The sequence below is a fragment of the Cryptotermes secundus genome, unplaced genomic scaffold, assembly GCF_002891405.2.
Source record: "Cryptotermes secundus unplaced genomic scaffold, Csec_1.0 scaffold639, whole genome shotgun sequence".
NCBI lineage: Eukaryota > Metazoa > Arthropoda > Insecta > Blattodea > Kalotermitidae > Cryptotermes > Cryptotermes secundus.
In genome coordinates, this window is record NW_019743157.1 from 962,413 (window position 1) to 979,636 (window position 17,224).

General features: G+C 35.6%; 2 protein-coding genes across 5 annotated transcripts; one reads left to right on the forward strand and one right to left on the reverse strand.

The window, feature by feature from the left end:
• Window positions 1-204: 204 nt before the first annotated feature.
• Window positions 205-9,769, reverse strand: LOC111873915 (metallophosphoesterase domain-containing protein 1). The gene is made up of 5 exons (XM_023869004.2): window positions 9,236-9,769; window positions 5,428-5,572; window positions 3,594-3,867; window positions 1,507-1,733; window positions 205-517 (listed from the first exon to the last, which is right to left on the reverse strand). Exons 1-5 carry the CDS (start codon window positions 9,356-9,358, stop codon window positions 390-392), a joined length of 897 nt encoding a protein of 298 aa, XP_023724772.1. The 5' UTR covers window positions 9,359-9,769; the 3' UTR covers window positions 205-389.
• An 82-nt stretch (window positions 9,770-9,851) lies between these two features.
• LOC111873917 (peptidyl-prolyl cis-trans isomerase-like 1) lies at window positions 9,852-15,500 on the forward strand. Of its 4 annotated transcripts, none has more exons than XM_023869006.2 (5): window positions 9,852-9,940; window positions 12,042-12,175; window positions 12,997-13,086; window positions 13,188-13,295; window positions 13,976-15,500. In XM_023869006.2, the coding sequence occupies exons 1-5, from the start codon at window positions 9,936-9,938 to the stop codon at window positions 14,089-14,091; spliced, it is 453 nt and encodes a 150-aa protein (XP_023724774.1). In that variant the 5' UTR covers window positions 9,852-9,935; the 3' UTR covers window positions 14,092-15,500. The 4 variants fall into 4 exon arrangements, with proteins under 4 accessions (XP_023724774.1, XP_023724773.1, XP_023724775.1 ...); XM_023869005.2 differs by having other exon boundaries at window positions 9,904-10,121; XM_023869007.1 differs by lacking the exon at window positions 9,852-9,940 and adding an exon at window positions 10,052-10,125.
• Window positions 15,501-17,224: the final 1,724 nt, after the last annotated feature.

Here is a 17,224-nt window from a genome sequence, read left to right on the forward strand (position 1 = left end):
TCGAAATCCCGTACATTAACATACGACCTCAATTAGGCCATGACTGCTTCCTTACAAATCCTTTCCAGTTTGTCAGTCACCCTATCATTTGGCATCATACAGTACAAATGCAGAAAGTGTCATAAGAAATTAAAAAATAAAGCCTGAAGAGGTTATTTAATTAGGAAATTCTGAAAATCATCAGATTAAAATAACAGTCAATGATTAATCTCCTTAGCAGATCTTTTTATTAACATTAACCAGTCTTACATAAGTAAATAAAAATAAATAAATATAAGAATTTAATACAAAACTCGAGAACAAACTATAATCCACAATAATACTGCAATTCATCATCACATCTTATACAAGGACTTGAACAACTTGTCCCAGTTCTTGTGGCTCCTTGTTTATTGTTTTTTAATACCCGGTGGCAAAGTGACATCGAAAACCACAGGGGTGTTTGTTGGAAGGTAATTAATGTCACAAGTTGATGCATTTATGTAGATAATTTTTCCATCAGAAGATACTCCATATCCTTAAAAAAATATTCAATAATTAAAGGTACATATAACATAGTCACTGCACATAGCATGTGTATAATGCTTGTCAATGGAGAAGTACTTTGCCATCTACGTGTCACAATCAAGCTTGAATGAGCTGTACATTAGGTCTCTATTTCCTCAAGAGCGTTTTATTTGTGTTGTGCCTGTGTGGTTTACAGTTCACCTGAAGGTATAAAGTACTCTGGGTGTAAATTTGTCTCTAAATTGAATTTTATCACTGTGTTATATATTTCATATGTAACATGATCGCCTTTGTGGTCTAGCGGTTAGAATTCCTGGCTACAAATCCAGAGGTCCCAGGGTCCACTCAACCACATGAGGATAATTGAGGAGCCACTTGAATGGAAAAGTAGCAGCTCCGGTCTAGAAAACTGTGGGGGTCTGTTGCGCTGACCACGCGACACTCTCTATCCGCTAAAGTTGGCACTAACTTCGATGACAAGTGGCAGTTGGTATGGTTCGCTTGCGGACTAAAGTCAAAGAGTTTTTTTGTTGTTGTATATTTCAATATTAAAAATGGACCTTGGAGAATGAGATTATAAGGATGTGAACTGGATTGAACTTGTCAGAATTCAAATATTGTCATTGTGAAAATCAGTAACGCTCCTCTGGGTTCTATAAAATCACTGTCTATCAAAGGGCTTCCATCCCCTAAATAAAAGCTGATGTAAGCTCTGTGATTTTAGAGCGTGGGAAGTAACACATCATAAATTTCAAACAAAGAACCATACCACTGACCATATATACAGAAATAATCTAATTCACACTGCACAATTCAATACTTTACTTATCAGGATCATTATTCGGAGAGTAAAAAAATTTAAGATAAGCACACACCACTATCTACTGCATGGGTCTGAAAAGGAATGAAGTTTACTGCCAACTCTATTGTGTGCTATGATGGCTCCGTACTTGGGCATGAGGGAACTTATTTTGTACATTTTATAAACCAAAAACTCACCCTCATGGATATGTCCAAAAACATGATACTTTGGTTTAACTCGTTGCTGGACAGTTGTCAGAAGTTCAACGCAACCTGCTCGGACACCTGTACAACAGAGATCCCCATGTCCTACAGGTGGTGTATGTGTCACCAGTATGTCTGTGTCATCAGGAATTTTGTCCCACTTCTGCAAGCATTCTTCACCTCTTGGGACATTAAAAGCCCACTTACAGAATTCTGGTTGCCTAACACCAAAAAATTAATTAGCCATTAGGATTAAATTCAGCTTAAATTAAAGCTTATTAAACAGCTGCCTACAAAAGTCGATGTTTCACTTCCAAATAAACATTTACTTATAAAATCTTACATACCACAGTACGTTTCACTTCTTTATTGTTCTACATGTTATGTATAGTGGTTTCCCATAATTACTTTCTATGTTATTTGTCTCAAACATATCATACTAGCTATACAATGTGAACCAAGCATTTGAGATTATATTGTCGCGTGTTGCCTATGTAACGCGACAAATAAATTCATGCAGGTCTCGGATTTGGCGAATATGTTTATTGACCAATCTCCTGTACACTTGCAAGTACAATTATTCACAATTTCAGTATCACAATTACAGCTTCTGCTATAGTCAAAACCAAACTGAAGACTGACTACTCTTCTAAGGTCAAGTGCAAACTGCCCTGGTCTCTTGTTGAAGCTGGAGTTTATAACCTGGTCTCGGACGGAATATAGCGCACCATGTAGGAGCCTTTGGTCTAGGCTGCTGATATGCAACGAACCTTTTGTTGTCCTTTCATCTCTGAGGAAACGCGTTTGTTGCTTAAGGTATTCCTAGGCTGGTATTGCATTTCCATGGAAGTATACATTCCAAATTCCTGGCGGCACGCGACAATATAATGGTAATTTTTCCTTGAAATACCATCAATTTGTTTTTACACCTCCAATGTCTAGTTCACTGGAAGCACACGTTATAGTGAAATGTTTGTTAATGAAGTAATGAATGAAGAACATGCATTAATATTTGTAAATAATTAAAATATAACAAAAAAAATATATTTAATTATTTTTTTTCTAATACATCAGAATGTTTGTTTTTACTCTGAGTATCAACAAAGAAAATAACCTCCAACTTCATTATTATGAAGACTCAATCAAGGAAGATAACATGCAGGCCTACAACCTGAATATTCTGTACACATTACTTCCATAGGGATGTATTATATTAAATTTTGTCAATAACATCTTCATCCACACAAATATCTTCACAAAAATATTTTAACACATCTCCATGTGCATGGTATCACTCTGTCCNCCCCCCCCCCAACACGCACAGAATAAGAACGTGCACAAAGTCTCAGCTATTTAGCTACTGGCCCAGAAAGGAAAGAAGCCAAGTCACTAGCACTGCAGTATACTATTCCTATATCCTACCTCCATAATCCCGAGAACGAACTGAATTATTAATATTTGGCAGGATAAAAGAAAATTCTCCCTACCATGGCTGTAAACTCCTGTAATAGTAAAAATATATATGCAGTTTACAGTTTTCACATATTTAACATTATTTTGTACCCTTCATAATTACTAAGGCGATCAAGTAAAGGAGGGTGTGGTGGGTGGGAAATGTAGCATGCATGGAATCAATGAGAAATGTATTGAAAATTTCTGGTTGGACCTGAAGGGAAGAGACTGCTTGTAGAACTTGGCTTATATGGGAGAATAATATTAAAAATGGTGTTATAGAAAGAGAATGTAAAGACTGAACTAGATTTGTATGACTCCAGTGGTGGGCTTTTGTGAACATGGTATTGGATCTTTTGTTTCCATAAAAAGGCAGGAATTTCTTAACTAGATGAGCAATTGTTTGCTTCTTAAGAATGAAATCTCCATGGAATTACCTCAAATGATATAATGGAGTTTACAATAACTAAATTATTGATATGTGCACATGACTACAGATAATCAATAATATACGGCAACATGCTTGTGAGTTTATAGTAAATATGTAACAGACTACCATGCAGGCTTCTGTGACCACAAAAGAATACTTTCCCTGTACATTACAAATGCTATTCATGTATTTTATTTACCATGGAGTACCATAAATTTTGAGCCCATATAACATAACTTCACTGTCTTCCAAGTATATGCAGTTGGTGAGATAATCCTTGACATTGGGTGTTTGAACAGCTTCCGTAATTTTATCTTTTGGAATACCCAGAGTTGGTATTTGGTCAACAAGGCTGGGACCAGTATGAGTGGAACGATCATTTGGGCTCTGTCTTAGAGGATTAGTGAAAGTTTTATCAAAACTCAATTCATGATTTCCTGCAATCACAATCTTATGTTTGTGTGGTAATTTTCCTGAAACATTGAACACAAAATTAAGTAACGTCATGTGATGTGTTGCTAAAAGATAATTTTTAATAAAAAAGTTAAAGTATCCCTGTAACAGGCCATGGAGGCCCATAGGGTTGTGAGATGTTGAGGTTCCCACATTTTCTAGACAATTGGCTCATAGATGGCAGTAAGGTTATCAGCCTTACGTGCTGGCCACCTTTTATTCTCAAGAACATTTCTGGTACTCATTTCTGTTAGAGACTGAGTTGACCCCAGGGCCTAATTTTTAATAAGGGTTTGTATACGTATATAGTATAATTCAAACAGCATTTATCACTATGATGCCATACTCTTTAATGATACTGATCTCACTAAACAGGAAAAGACAAACACAATCAGACCACTTTCATGTTCCTCACAAACATATATACATTTTCAACCTGACTTCAGTAATCAATTATAACAACCAGTCCTTAACAGCACGCAAAAAACCTCACAAAAGGACAGCTCTATGACCTTAAATTGCATGAGAACCTCATGCAAGAAACAGACACATTATTATATTCTGGTAAAATGTGAAGATAAAATGGGCCCTCAGTCATCATTATGCATAGCTGCAGTGTTCTGATTCATTTTCTCTCAAACCCAATACTGGATAAAAATATATACTGGACTATATAATGTCAATACTTTTATCACTGTATTCATCAAATAGGTTTGTGGCCCAAAGCCATTCAGAACAGAGTTCTAAAGAATTTCTGGTATCTCTTGCCAGGGCTTGAATCTTGATCACTGGGCCCACAGCTATTTGTGCTTTCATACACTGACATAGGGAAACACGATGACAAACTGATAACAGCTGCAAAATAGCTGGATAAAAATGAAATTTAACAACTAGCATGACGTAAATAATGATGTGCACGACGGAAGCACGGGAAACAAATACAGTGCAGTGGTCTCACTCGAGGATAGAATTCACCTGATGATGGCCCAATGACGCTGAAATATGTTGTGAATATTTAAAGAAGAGAATTTGAGGAGTGTGGACATTCACTTTTAATTTGTAAATTTATGTAATACATAAAGGCCTACGGGCATTTTACTGATTTGAACTGTCATAGTATTAAAATGCATTTTTAGTGAACAAGATAATGTATTTTTAAAGTTGTATTATTGACGGATATGTTAGTAAAAAATAGGATGTTGCCTCAATACAATGGCATGCTGAAATATAATATAATATAATTTAAAGGTCATGTCATGAAGGTATTAAAAGATGTGGACATAGAGTCCCACGCATTCTAGTTATCACATTTGGATGGAGACAAATGATCAGCTTCAAATATAACAAACCCTGAAAAAATGCCCCAGTACCCACATTCTGGATGGGCTACTACTGCATTTCTGGGTGTTGTGATGAAGAGATGAATCTCAGTACTCTGGCAAGAAATCAAATATCAATTACCTGGCACACAACCAGATATTTTACTGAATGAACAATGAAAATTATTTTAAATATAAGTTAACCAAAAAATATCCAGAAATGCCAGTTATGCTTATAGGAAAGAAGTCTCATAATCTTACCAATCCATTCACTGAATTCGATAACCTCTTCCTGTTGTCCACACCTCGTGAAATCACCGGCATGTATGAATATATCTCCTTGTGGTATATCAAATTTAATATGAGGTGTCATTGAATGTGTATCGCTCATACATACAATTCGTACCTGGAATATTTAATCATATATGAAAAACATCTTTGTGGAAACCTGAAGCTGTTCAATGCTGTGAAGAAAAAGATAGTAAAATCTAAACACAGACTATTCATTTGTAATCTTGAGCTTATGTGTAAAAGATCTGGCCATGTAACATCAAAATAATGGTCCAAATCCCAAGTTAAAGATTATTTTTGTAGTTCATGTATATGGAGAGACAGGAAAGCTTTGTTAGTGAAGAGAATGGCTACAAATTGGATGACCAGAACTTAATACTCAGCCAAGGCAGAAATTTACCTACTATCATCACATGCCAAACTCAGCCAATGGATACTGTGAGTACTTTCTTTGGGAATGAAGTGGCTAAAGTGTAGAGTTGGCTCTCATTTCTACCATGGTACTTGAATAAAGACTCTGCTGAGCTTTGCTTCCATGCCCATTATATTCTCCAAGAGATTGTGCTTAAGTACACAGGAAACTTTTTTTTATCTTTATAAAGTTCAGGAAAATAGTATTTTTTTAAAAGTCCAGGTTATTTGTTCAAATTTCCATTTTTTGGCTAAATATTATTGCACTGTGTTTCAGAACCCTTTCCACAAAGAAATATTTTGTTCCTGCTTTTTTTTTGTTCCCCAACAGGTAAAGGAAAAGGCAAAGTTGTCCCTGTGCTTGATACACAACAGGTAAAGGAAAAGGCAAAGTTGTCCCTGTGCTTAACTAATTAAGCGCTATACCATGAAGGCATATGTGGGAATGGATGTAAAGAGTGAGTACTCCTATACATTTTGCTGATGATGCCTGTGTATTGATTTCTCATGCCAATACAATAAAATTCAAAACCAAAACAAATGACATATTCAGGATATGGGATGATTGATTCAAAAAGAATTTAATGTCTCTTAATATAATAAAAACATTATATAAATTTCACTGCAAAAATCTGGTGTGATAGAGATATGGGAGATCTTGGTACTATTATAACATGCGCAAATTACACAAAATTTCTTGGCCTGATTATCCAAAATGACATAACTTGGGATGGTCATATACAAGACATAAGTAAAAAATTGAGTATAGCCTGCTATATGATAAGAAATGTAAAACAAATGGTCTCCATGAAAACATTAAAAAGTGTTTATTTTTCATATTTCCATTCTGTCTTGTCATACGGTATAATGTTTTGGGGTAACTCGTCTTATGCCGAAAGAGTTTTTAAGTTGCAAAAGAGAGTTGTAAGAATAATGAAAGGATGTGGCTCAAGAGATTCATGTAGAGGACATTTTAAGGATATGAATATATTTCCTTTAAGAACACAATATATATACACCTTGATGATGTTTGTAGTAAAAAACAGAAGAAATAAATACTAGACACATTATGGATATACATATGACCCAGGTTAATTTGGCGATATATGGAAACGGGGTATATCATATGGCTGTTAAAATATACAATGCACTTCCTGATACACTGAAGGAAATTTCTAATGATACAGAAAGATTTAAGGGCAAGTTAAAGGAATTTTTGTATGAATTTGATTTGTTTCATTCTGCTCCGCACACTAACAATTACAAATACAAACAACTCCGTCCAATGTGACATATAAGTTTTTACTACGTGAAAACTTATCTCCCTTACATGTTTCGGTCCATACGGGCCATCTTCAGAGGTAACATCATTACAAACTGGAAACTACCATCACAATAGGTGTTTTGATTTAAAATACATACACTTATCCTATAATGCACAGTACTCATAAAGTCGAACATTTCACAATCACAGCAGCTTCTTGGTGTTGTAAAGTTTTTAAAAGTTCTAAATGTTATTTAAAAAACTTTTATTGTCAGTAGTTAAAATTTTTTAAACCACATAGGTTCGTGTCTGTACTCCTATTGTCCTTGTATGGGGCTGATTTTGTGCTGCCTGTCTATCTTGATGAGGATGTTCTTGATGTCGTCCAGGGTTTGTTCATGTCTTGCTGTATTTTCATATTTTAATTCTTTTTATACATTGAAAGAATTTTTTATGAGATAATGCTTGTATAATTATATTATATTGAAATTTTAACCAATATGTTAGTTGACTAAGCTTTTTTGTAAATAACTTCAATTATGTTATAACAGATCTTATTTGATTTTACCGTTTTAAAGTTGTAAGTATTATTATTTGCATTCATTATTATTCTTATCTTATATTGTAAATTGGTTACTGTAATATGACTAATTTTATTCATCTTTCAAACTTGTCTTATATTATAAACTGGTTTTTAAATAACTGTCATATTGTATAAGCATGATTAGTTAATAATATTAGGACAGAATTTTTTATCTTAAAATTGTCAATTTCTTACTTATTATTTTAGTGGCCTCCATAGTCTAGAGGTAACGTTCCCACCTCATGACTCGTAGTACGCGGGTTCAAATACCCGGCGGAGGTCGTCGAATTTTTAAGGGTGGAAAAATTCAGGGAACAAGTCCTCTGGGAGGGACTTTAAGCCGTGGGTCCCGTGTCGTAGCTTTACAGCACGTAAAAGAACCTCATATCTCCAAAGGAGGTCACTGAGCCACATTACGGACGCTTCCCGCCCAACAGCAGTCTCTAATACCTCTGGTAGATGGGGGAAGCATTATAGATACCTCTCAGCTAGTAGAGCCGGTCTCGCTGGCTGGGCAGGACTGATGGTAAGCACCAGTACCAGTAGGATATAGAGACTGGTAGAAATCATAGAGGGAAGCACAATGGACCAACACAGGTCTCAGTGCATGGGGAAACCCACCCTCTCCAATAACTAACTAACTACTTATTATTTTCAAGATAAATTTTTATGTGTTATTTAAATCTTGTATACTATTAACTTGTTCATTCCATCAAATTCTCCACAAATAAGAATATCTAACTAATTCTAAATTGTAATCAGCAGTAAAAAAAAAAAAATTGTAACTATTGTAATTTTAATCTACTTATATATCAAATTGTTAATATTCAGAATTAACTTGACTTGTCATATATCATGTACAATGATCTACAGTGACGAAATAAATCAATCAATCAATCAATATTTTGACAACTGCTTGATTTCTAAGCAAGATGAGTTTATGTTTCTGGATGATTTCTATATCTATTGGTTTTTTCAACCTTGTAAGGATTTTATGGAATGTGAATAAATGAATGAATGAAAGATCCATTTTTTCTTGACCTCAGCACTAGTTGGAGGTGAGTGGTCACCTTCACGCCCTGACCACTTTATTCTCCTGATGGAAAGGGCCCCCAGTACTCATTGGGTAGGATGCTGCGTGTGCCCTAGAGCCAGTCTGGATGACGTGAAGAGAAAATTCTTGAGCTCACCAGGACTCAACTCTGAACATTCAGCTATCCAGCCCATAGCCAGTCACTATACAAAATGCGCTATCACGGCTCCTGATCATACAACAGGTACCAAAGTTAAGTAACACAAGTTCAGAAATGACAGAATGATGACAGTGAATGCCAAATTGGTGATCACAGAACGAAGCATATAAATTGCAGAATGGAATGTGTGTGTGTGTGTACAATAATCCATGGGGCTAAAATTTATATATAATACTCTTTTAACTCTGTAAACCTGAAAATTTTGTCAATACAGAATTTGTTCCAAATGCCTGCCATATTGAAGACAATACCTAACCCAAGACTCACCTTATCATCTGCTACACTTGACTTTGGTGGACTAACTTGCACCTTTATTACTTTCTGAATTTTTGATAGGTCATTCCATGCTGCCGTGGGATTCCTTGTTAAATGATGAACTTCAATCTTCATAATTGCAACAGGTTAGGTTCGAACAACAGAGAAACAAGTTTTGAGATGTAAAATTCTCATTGTAGTAGTAACATAATCACATTTTATTTCTTAATCATCACACAGATATACAATAATTCGCCAAAGCTTATCTTTTACAGTCGCGGTTATGCATTTTCAAAACATTCCATTCCACCCAGCACGGATCACTCCCACGCGTCTGATCCGTCTCATCTCCCACGAGGCTCACGAGCCTCACGAGAGCAACCACAAAGACCACAAATATGTCCTCGTACCGGTTATGTACATGGACTAATCTATAGTCTTAAGCGTCTTGATTTTCGGTTCCAGAAGAAAATGATATATTCCTACATAAAAACACTTTGTACTAATCAAACCGACATACAACCATACACTTTTTCTTGGCTCCCACCTGCTCACGGATCACTATTATACGATCATACCCATGAGACCAAAAAGACGGACAAGACCGGGCGAGACCGTGGTGTTGTGCATAGTTGTAGCGAACCCTGCAGGTCCTGCAGGTTATAGCGTATTTCGGTGTGTTTGATCCGTGGTGCTATGTATCTGTAGTGAGATGAGGTTGGCGGATGTTTTGTTTCATGTGAAAACGTTATCGTTGTTTGGCTTTTATCGCACGTTAAAAGAAACGTTGAAATTAATTTCTTAAAATAATTAATTTCATTGAGGAAATAACAATGTCTGCAGCTACAGGAATACCTGATAAGTTATGGCAGCCTCCTCATGTTGTATTAGAAACCACGTAGGTGGGAGTTGCATTTGTAATCTTGTGTTGTGAGAATGTTGCCGTGAAATATTCTCAAAGAATTTGTCCGAAATGTAGGAACATAAGCAAAATTTTAAATTGAATCAGTGGTTTTATATTGTAGAATAAGCGTGTAAGAATTTACGATGATTTGTTCAATTTATTTCTTGTTATTAAAAACTGGAAAGCATTTTCATGTGTGCCTTTGTACTAATAAGTATTGAGTTTTAGGTAGAGGCCTGTCCAGATGATTGGTTCAGATAGCATATTTCAGCTCCCCTCACTCATATCTTTATCAAGTCATTAGGTAGGCCTGCCCAAATTCATGGCGCTAAGAATCTTTTCCTGTTACGTTCATGCTAGTGCATGATCCATCAGAGATGTTGGAGAGTATCAATTTTTTTCTCCTTCCTTTTGTACTTTTATCTCTCTCCCTCCATTCTTATTGTTTTCTCATGTCTGTCATTAGTTTGTCTTATGATCAATCCTTTCCCCTTCCTTCCTTAGCTACCGTCACATTAAACCATTCCCTAACCCCATTCATCTGTTCCTTTAACACTTTTATACCTTTATCTCCATTCCCCATATTTTCACATGTCCTGTATGTACATCCTATCATCATTCCTCTCCCCATATCCTAACAGTGGCAGAAGATTGTTTATGTTTTCTCATCCTAGATACAGCCCATTTGGTGTTCCTTGAGTGTGAAAAGGACTGACCGTTGCTTGTGTGTAGATATTTTAATTGTCATGTTAAAAAAATCACCCCCAAGGTCTTTGTTTTTCGTTCTGGCTTCTAGTTTTTGAAGATGGCTGTCAGGTTTCTAGGAAATTTGTGCAGACCTGCACTAAGGTAATGAAGTTATCCTTCATGTTCAAACAACATGGAATCTGTGCAGGATAGGACTGCCGCAGCTAGCAACAGTGATTGCTATGCTAAGCACACATGTACAGTATTGCAGTTTTGTTCTAATACTTTTATAGACAGTGCTTTAAGGGACAGAAAGATGATTTGTGCACATGTTTTTAGAGCACTTTAATTCGTATTCTATGTAGTTATGAAGTGACAGTAAAGTATACCATTCTTAGGATTAGTTGGTTTCTGAACTTTGTTCTGTGACTAGTATTCTGAACAAAACTTGATGTTCAGAATATGAATCTGCTTCTGTCCTCAGGTGAAAGGGTGGAGTGGCAATTTATCAGTTGGGTCTATTAGAAAAGGCCAGTCTCAGTCACTATACAGCCTTGGCCAGTTAGCTGGAGCTACATAAGCCACTATATACCTCTGCCTCATTTGAGAAGCAAAAATAATAAATTAATTCTGAAGGTTCTGATGATGGAATATAATATTGATTGATTGATTTATTTATTTATTTCATCACTGTAGATCATTGTACATGATATAGGACAAGTCAAGTTAATTCTGAATATTAACAATGAAATATATGAGTAAGATTAAAATTACAATTAATAGAATATCATTTGAATAAAATGAATGCTGTCAAACAAGAACATAAGTCATTTCCATTCCATGGATCATAATAATAAGCCAAGAATGTAGAGCATGTCATAATACAGTCTGTTACACTAAGGGTCCCTGAGTTTATGGACTTCAGTCTGTTGTCTGCAGTCTAGAATAGAACACAAGTTTGTAAACAGCTGTTTCATCCTAGGTGCTTATATAGATGTGTCTTACTTACTTGATATAGATTAACTCCTACTAACAGACACAATTATGTAAGTGCCTCTTATCCTGTCACCTGAGAATGGAAACGGATGCAATTTCTAAAACATCATGTTGTCTTCGGAATACTAGATGATGGATGAAATCCAGAAGCCCCATAATCCTAAGCATAATATGCCATCAACCCTTAAGAATAAAGTATATTGTCAGTCTTGTCACATTTCTTTATTTCAGTATGGGAGAGATTGTTGTTGAATTATACTGGAAACATGCACCAATGACATGCAGGAACTTTGCTGAACTTGTAAGAAGGAATTACTACAATGGAACCAAGTTTCACAGAATTATAAGGGATTTTATGATTCAAGGTAAATTAACCCTTTCCATGTTGTGAGCCAATTGCTTCTTCTTTGTATATGTTAATTTAAACTGCCACAGTTGAAAAGATTTGCTTAACATTAATCACTTAGTCCACAGAATTTTTGTCTTTAGATGTCATCAGATGTGATAAATCATTGTTTAGAGGAAAGAACAGGCTTGCTTACTAGCTTTGCATAAAGTCATTTGAAGGCAGTCTGATGGCAGGAACTCCCAATCGTCCTTGGCATTTCTAGCAAGTTGTTCTGTGACAGGGCTTGGCAGTCAGAAAGTTAAGAAACTTTTGATATGAAGTGAAAAAAAAAACATATTCATATTCATTAATCATTTATTATTAACGTGTGTGTTAATAATGAATTTGTAGTGATTGTATGAAGATTATTTAATTAAGATTTACACAGGAGCAAGACCCATCAGAGATTCTCTTTGTGATGTAAGTTTGGAACCGGTTTAATTTTTCTTCATGTTACTTGCATAATTCATCTCTGTGTGAACAATTGAGATAACTTATGTTATATATATTCATTCAATAATTTGAAGAAAACTGTAACTGTTAAGTACTAACTTTTTTAAAAATTTCAATCCCTTTTATCTGAAGGTTAATTTTTAGTGACAGAAGATTAAACAGATGCATAAGAAATTCTTACTTTTTTTGGTGAGGAGGTGATGTAAGCCAAAGAATACTTGAAGTTTATTGATAATTAAAATATTTTATTTTTTTACCCATGATAACTGAAGTAATACTGTGTTTTCATTACATGAGGGAATCATGTATCACACATGTGGGCTAATGACAGACTGTTAATTGTAGGTGGAGATCCCACTGGAACAGGGAAAGGGGGTGCTTCCATTTATGGGAGACATTTTGAAGATGAAATTCATGAAGAATTGAAACACACAGGTTAGCTGTTTATCCAGAGAGAGTGAAGAAGGTTTGGGTTTCAAGAGGAGTATAGGTGCAAGCAGTATAAAGAATTAACATTTCATGAATTTAACTTTTAGGTGCTGGGATATTATCGATGGCAAACTCAGGACCACATACAAATGGCTCTCAATTCTTTATTACCCTTGCTCCAACTCAGTGGCTAGATGGGAAACATACTATATTTGGTATGGATCTTTGTATCTTTTTATATTTTTAGAACAGTATTATTTTCTTTGGATGGAAGTTTGGTATTTACTGTTATAATTTCCAGAAATTGTGTATCAGTTTTTACCCTGTTTTGTCCAGTTATAACCTCCAGCCAACACTATCAAATAGGCTGAATCAATACATCATGAAAGTACAGAATTAGAGTTTTTTACTCACTGCTACCAGAAATGTTTGAGGGGGTTGTTTCCACCACATCAGCAAATTCCCTGTATAAGATTACCTAAACTTGCTTTCTGTGGGCCTTATCTCTCAAGTGTTATGAAGCCCAAATTTTTATTACGACATAACAGTTTATACCTTCTGTACAATTCATACCAGTTCATAATCTTAGTGCTCAAATCTTCACTGATTTCTCGATTCACCTTGCTAATTTTCATTCCTCAGTTTTCTCCACTTGCATCAGCATTAAATAAAGTTGATGGAAACCACTTTATGAAATAGTTAAGTACCCAGTTCAAGTTAAGATATGATAAAGTAATACGTTTTGATGACTGGAATACAGCAGCAAAAGGTGTAGTATTAATTTGTACATTTTCATATTTCAGATTCGAATAAAATAATATTGATATTAAAAAGATGTTTGGAATGTATTTTCACTGTGCACTTAATTTTATAATGTTATGTTTGTTTTCCTTAGGTCGTGTACATTCTGGAATGAATGTGGTGAAAAGGATTGGATTGGTTGAAACTGATAAAAATGACAGACCACTTGATGATGTAAAAATAGCGAGAGGGTATATTCGATCACACTAAGATCCCTTATCATTATCATGATAATATCACACTGACTTTTTAAATTGTAAATAAATAATACAAATATTTCAATGTTATTTTTTAAATGAGTTACAATTATTTTATGGTGAATTACCTCTGTGTTTTAGTATTCATAGTTCATGTATATTGTTGTGTCTAGGGCCATTTTCTAGTGGATTGCAAGGAGTTGATACAGTATTTCCAGACCTCATGTTAAAGTAGTATCAATATCATAAGCGTCTTAAGTACAAAAGCATGAATCACGCTGTAAACCATCAGTTTGTCTCTTTCTCATTGGGTTAGCTGAGTCAGTGATGTGACTTGCTATGGTGATAATCAACGGATTATATTCCCGGTAAAGGCTGGGATATTTCTTTTTGCTGCAATGTTCAGACCGGCTGTGGGATTGGCTGAGCTTCCTATCCGATAGGTACTAGGGTCTTTCTCTGAAGTAAAGCGTGAGAGCAAGAATCTTATTTCGTTAAATTCTGCAAGTGCTGAGGTTAATAATGCATGGAGCTTTGTTTGAGCAGATCCTATATGTCAGAGATGAGCAGGTATTTTGGCTGGTGGGTCAGATCACCACGTGTTTGAATTATTTCTTCTGTTTGTGCATGGAGTGGATTAAGGATGAAGTTAAAAGGGATTATGAACACAAACCATAAATCATATAGCAGATTACATGATTCGGTTACATGTTGCATATTTCTTGAGATATTCAAAGTGTTGATGGATATGTGGGGAGTTATTTTCATTAATGTGTTTCCATGACCCAGACTAGAGGAAATGTTCATTCTGTATTAAGCCCATGGGCTGGCTTTTGCCCACCCTTGTACATTTTCATGGTGTAATGGTAAGAAATGAGAACAATTTTACCAGCTTCTCACCTTAAATATGTAATTTCCTGTTACAAACATGTGGAGCATACAATAAGTTCCAAGGCTCTGTTTTGTACTTTTGAATGAAATGAGACTTCATGTATTACATGCTTCAGGCATCATCAGGACCTATAATGTCAATTCTGTGAAAAATGAATTTTGAATGCAGTGAAACAACACTACAGCTGAAGTCAGCATATAAAGTGACACACATTGTTGTCAGAAGAGGTGTAAAATATGGAAATTGTGTGCTCCAAGTCATCACCATTTGCAAGATGCAAAGAAGAATCTTTGCTACCTAGTTTGGTATATATCACAGATGATTTAGCATTGTGTTCCAACATGAAATTTCATGTTAAACATCATGCATTCATTCATTTATTTCGTGTCCATGGATCATTATACATGATATAAGACATGTCATTCTTGTGTAGTTATAGTATAATATTATAATATGGTCTTTGTAAAGTTTGTATTCTCAAGGACTGACATTTGTCCTCAAGTGGATAAATAAAAATGAAGGGGTTATCATCACACACAAATGTTTTTATTATTTTACCCTCAACATGTTTTATCCCAGAGAGGTGGCCATCATGTGATACATAAGAAATATACAAATGATAGAATTCATATAAAGTACAAAGCTAGTATAAATTTCAAGATTTTATTAGTTAAATTACATCAGATCTGACTTGACATCCATATACATATTACATTTACAAACTAAAAATAAAACAATGTAGGGAGAAAGTAGCCATAAAGGACAGGAGATTTTCCACTGATGCATTATCACACCAGCATTTTATCATTTCCTGAAAGTTTTTTCAGGTGGATTAGGTACATTTTGGGGAAAAAAAACTTATGTTAAGAAGTAATTTATTGCATGTAATCAAACATAGAACTACTTGGAACCAGATCCCGACATAAAGCCAACTAACTTCATGAAGCTGACCCCTTCTTGAGAAGCTGCCAGTTATGCAGCTATTCAATGACATTCCAATATTTTATGGAACCTGAAGGTTGATTACAATGTTCACAAAAGCCCTCCACTGGTCTCTATCATGAGCCAGAAAAATCCAGTCCATATCACAGCATCCTATCTCTAAGTTTCATTTTAATATTATCTGCCCACCTTTGTCTTTCTGTCTGGCTTTCCCACCAATGTCCTACATGCATTTCTCTTCTCTCCCATTCATGCTAGATGCCCTGGCCATCTCATCCCTCTTGACTTGATCATTCTGCTTGGTGAAGAATACAAGTTATGAAGCTCCTCATTACATAGTTTTTCTCCAACAGCCCATCACTTCATCTCTGTTGGGTCCAAATATTCTCCTCAGCACCCTGTTCTCAAGCACCCTTAGGACTCGTAGTCTGTGTTCCTCTCTTAATGTCAGGGACCAAGTTTCACATCCATACAGAACTGCAGAAAAATTATAATTTTGTATATTCTAATTTTTACGTTTTTAGACAGCAGATGAGAAGACAAAAGCATCAGGATTTGATGGTAGCAAGCATTACCTGAATTCAGACTCCTCTTACTTACAAATATTTGAACTGTGCCACATTTTCATCTCATGATTTTTCCCTGTATTCTGGTGATGAGACAGCAAGTTATGTAACCATACTTCACTCACCTTCACTCCCCCATTGTTGGTTGGTTAGTCACACGTTTATCGCTTCTCTCATTTCTTCTTCTTCGGTTGGGCGCCAGTAAGCTCAGGTGGTGTTGGCTTACACTAGTCGGAGATTTATTTTGGAAAGGGGGTAAAGGTGTGGGTAAAGCTGGGATCCTTCTCAGAGCATTTGCTAGGGCCTCGCTTAGGATGGGGAGGGAAGCAGTTGGTTCAATGCTACTTTGCACTTAAACACCGAGACCATTTATTGAGATCCACACTTTCCTTCACCTGATGACACACACAGTCAATACAAAGGATGCTTGTATATATAGGTCCTTATATAGCTCAATTTGGGTAGCTTGTTAACAGATGATGCAAGGTGTACTAGTGAAATTAAATCCAGGATTGCCATGGCAAAAGCTGCATTTAGCAAGAAGAAGAATCTTTTTACCAGCAAACTGGACTTAAATTTGAAGAAGAAACTAATGAAATGCTACGTTTGGAGCATAGCTCTGTATGGGGCTGAAACATCTGGAAAGTTTCGAAATGTGGTGTTGGAGAAGGATGGAGAAGATCAGTTGGACCGATTATGTGAGAAATGAAGAAGTGTTAATTAGAGTCAGTGAGCAGAGGAATATC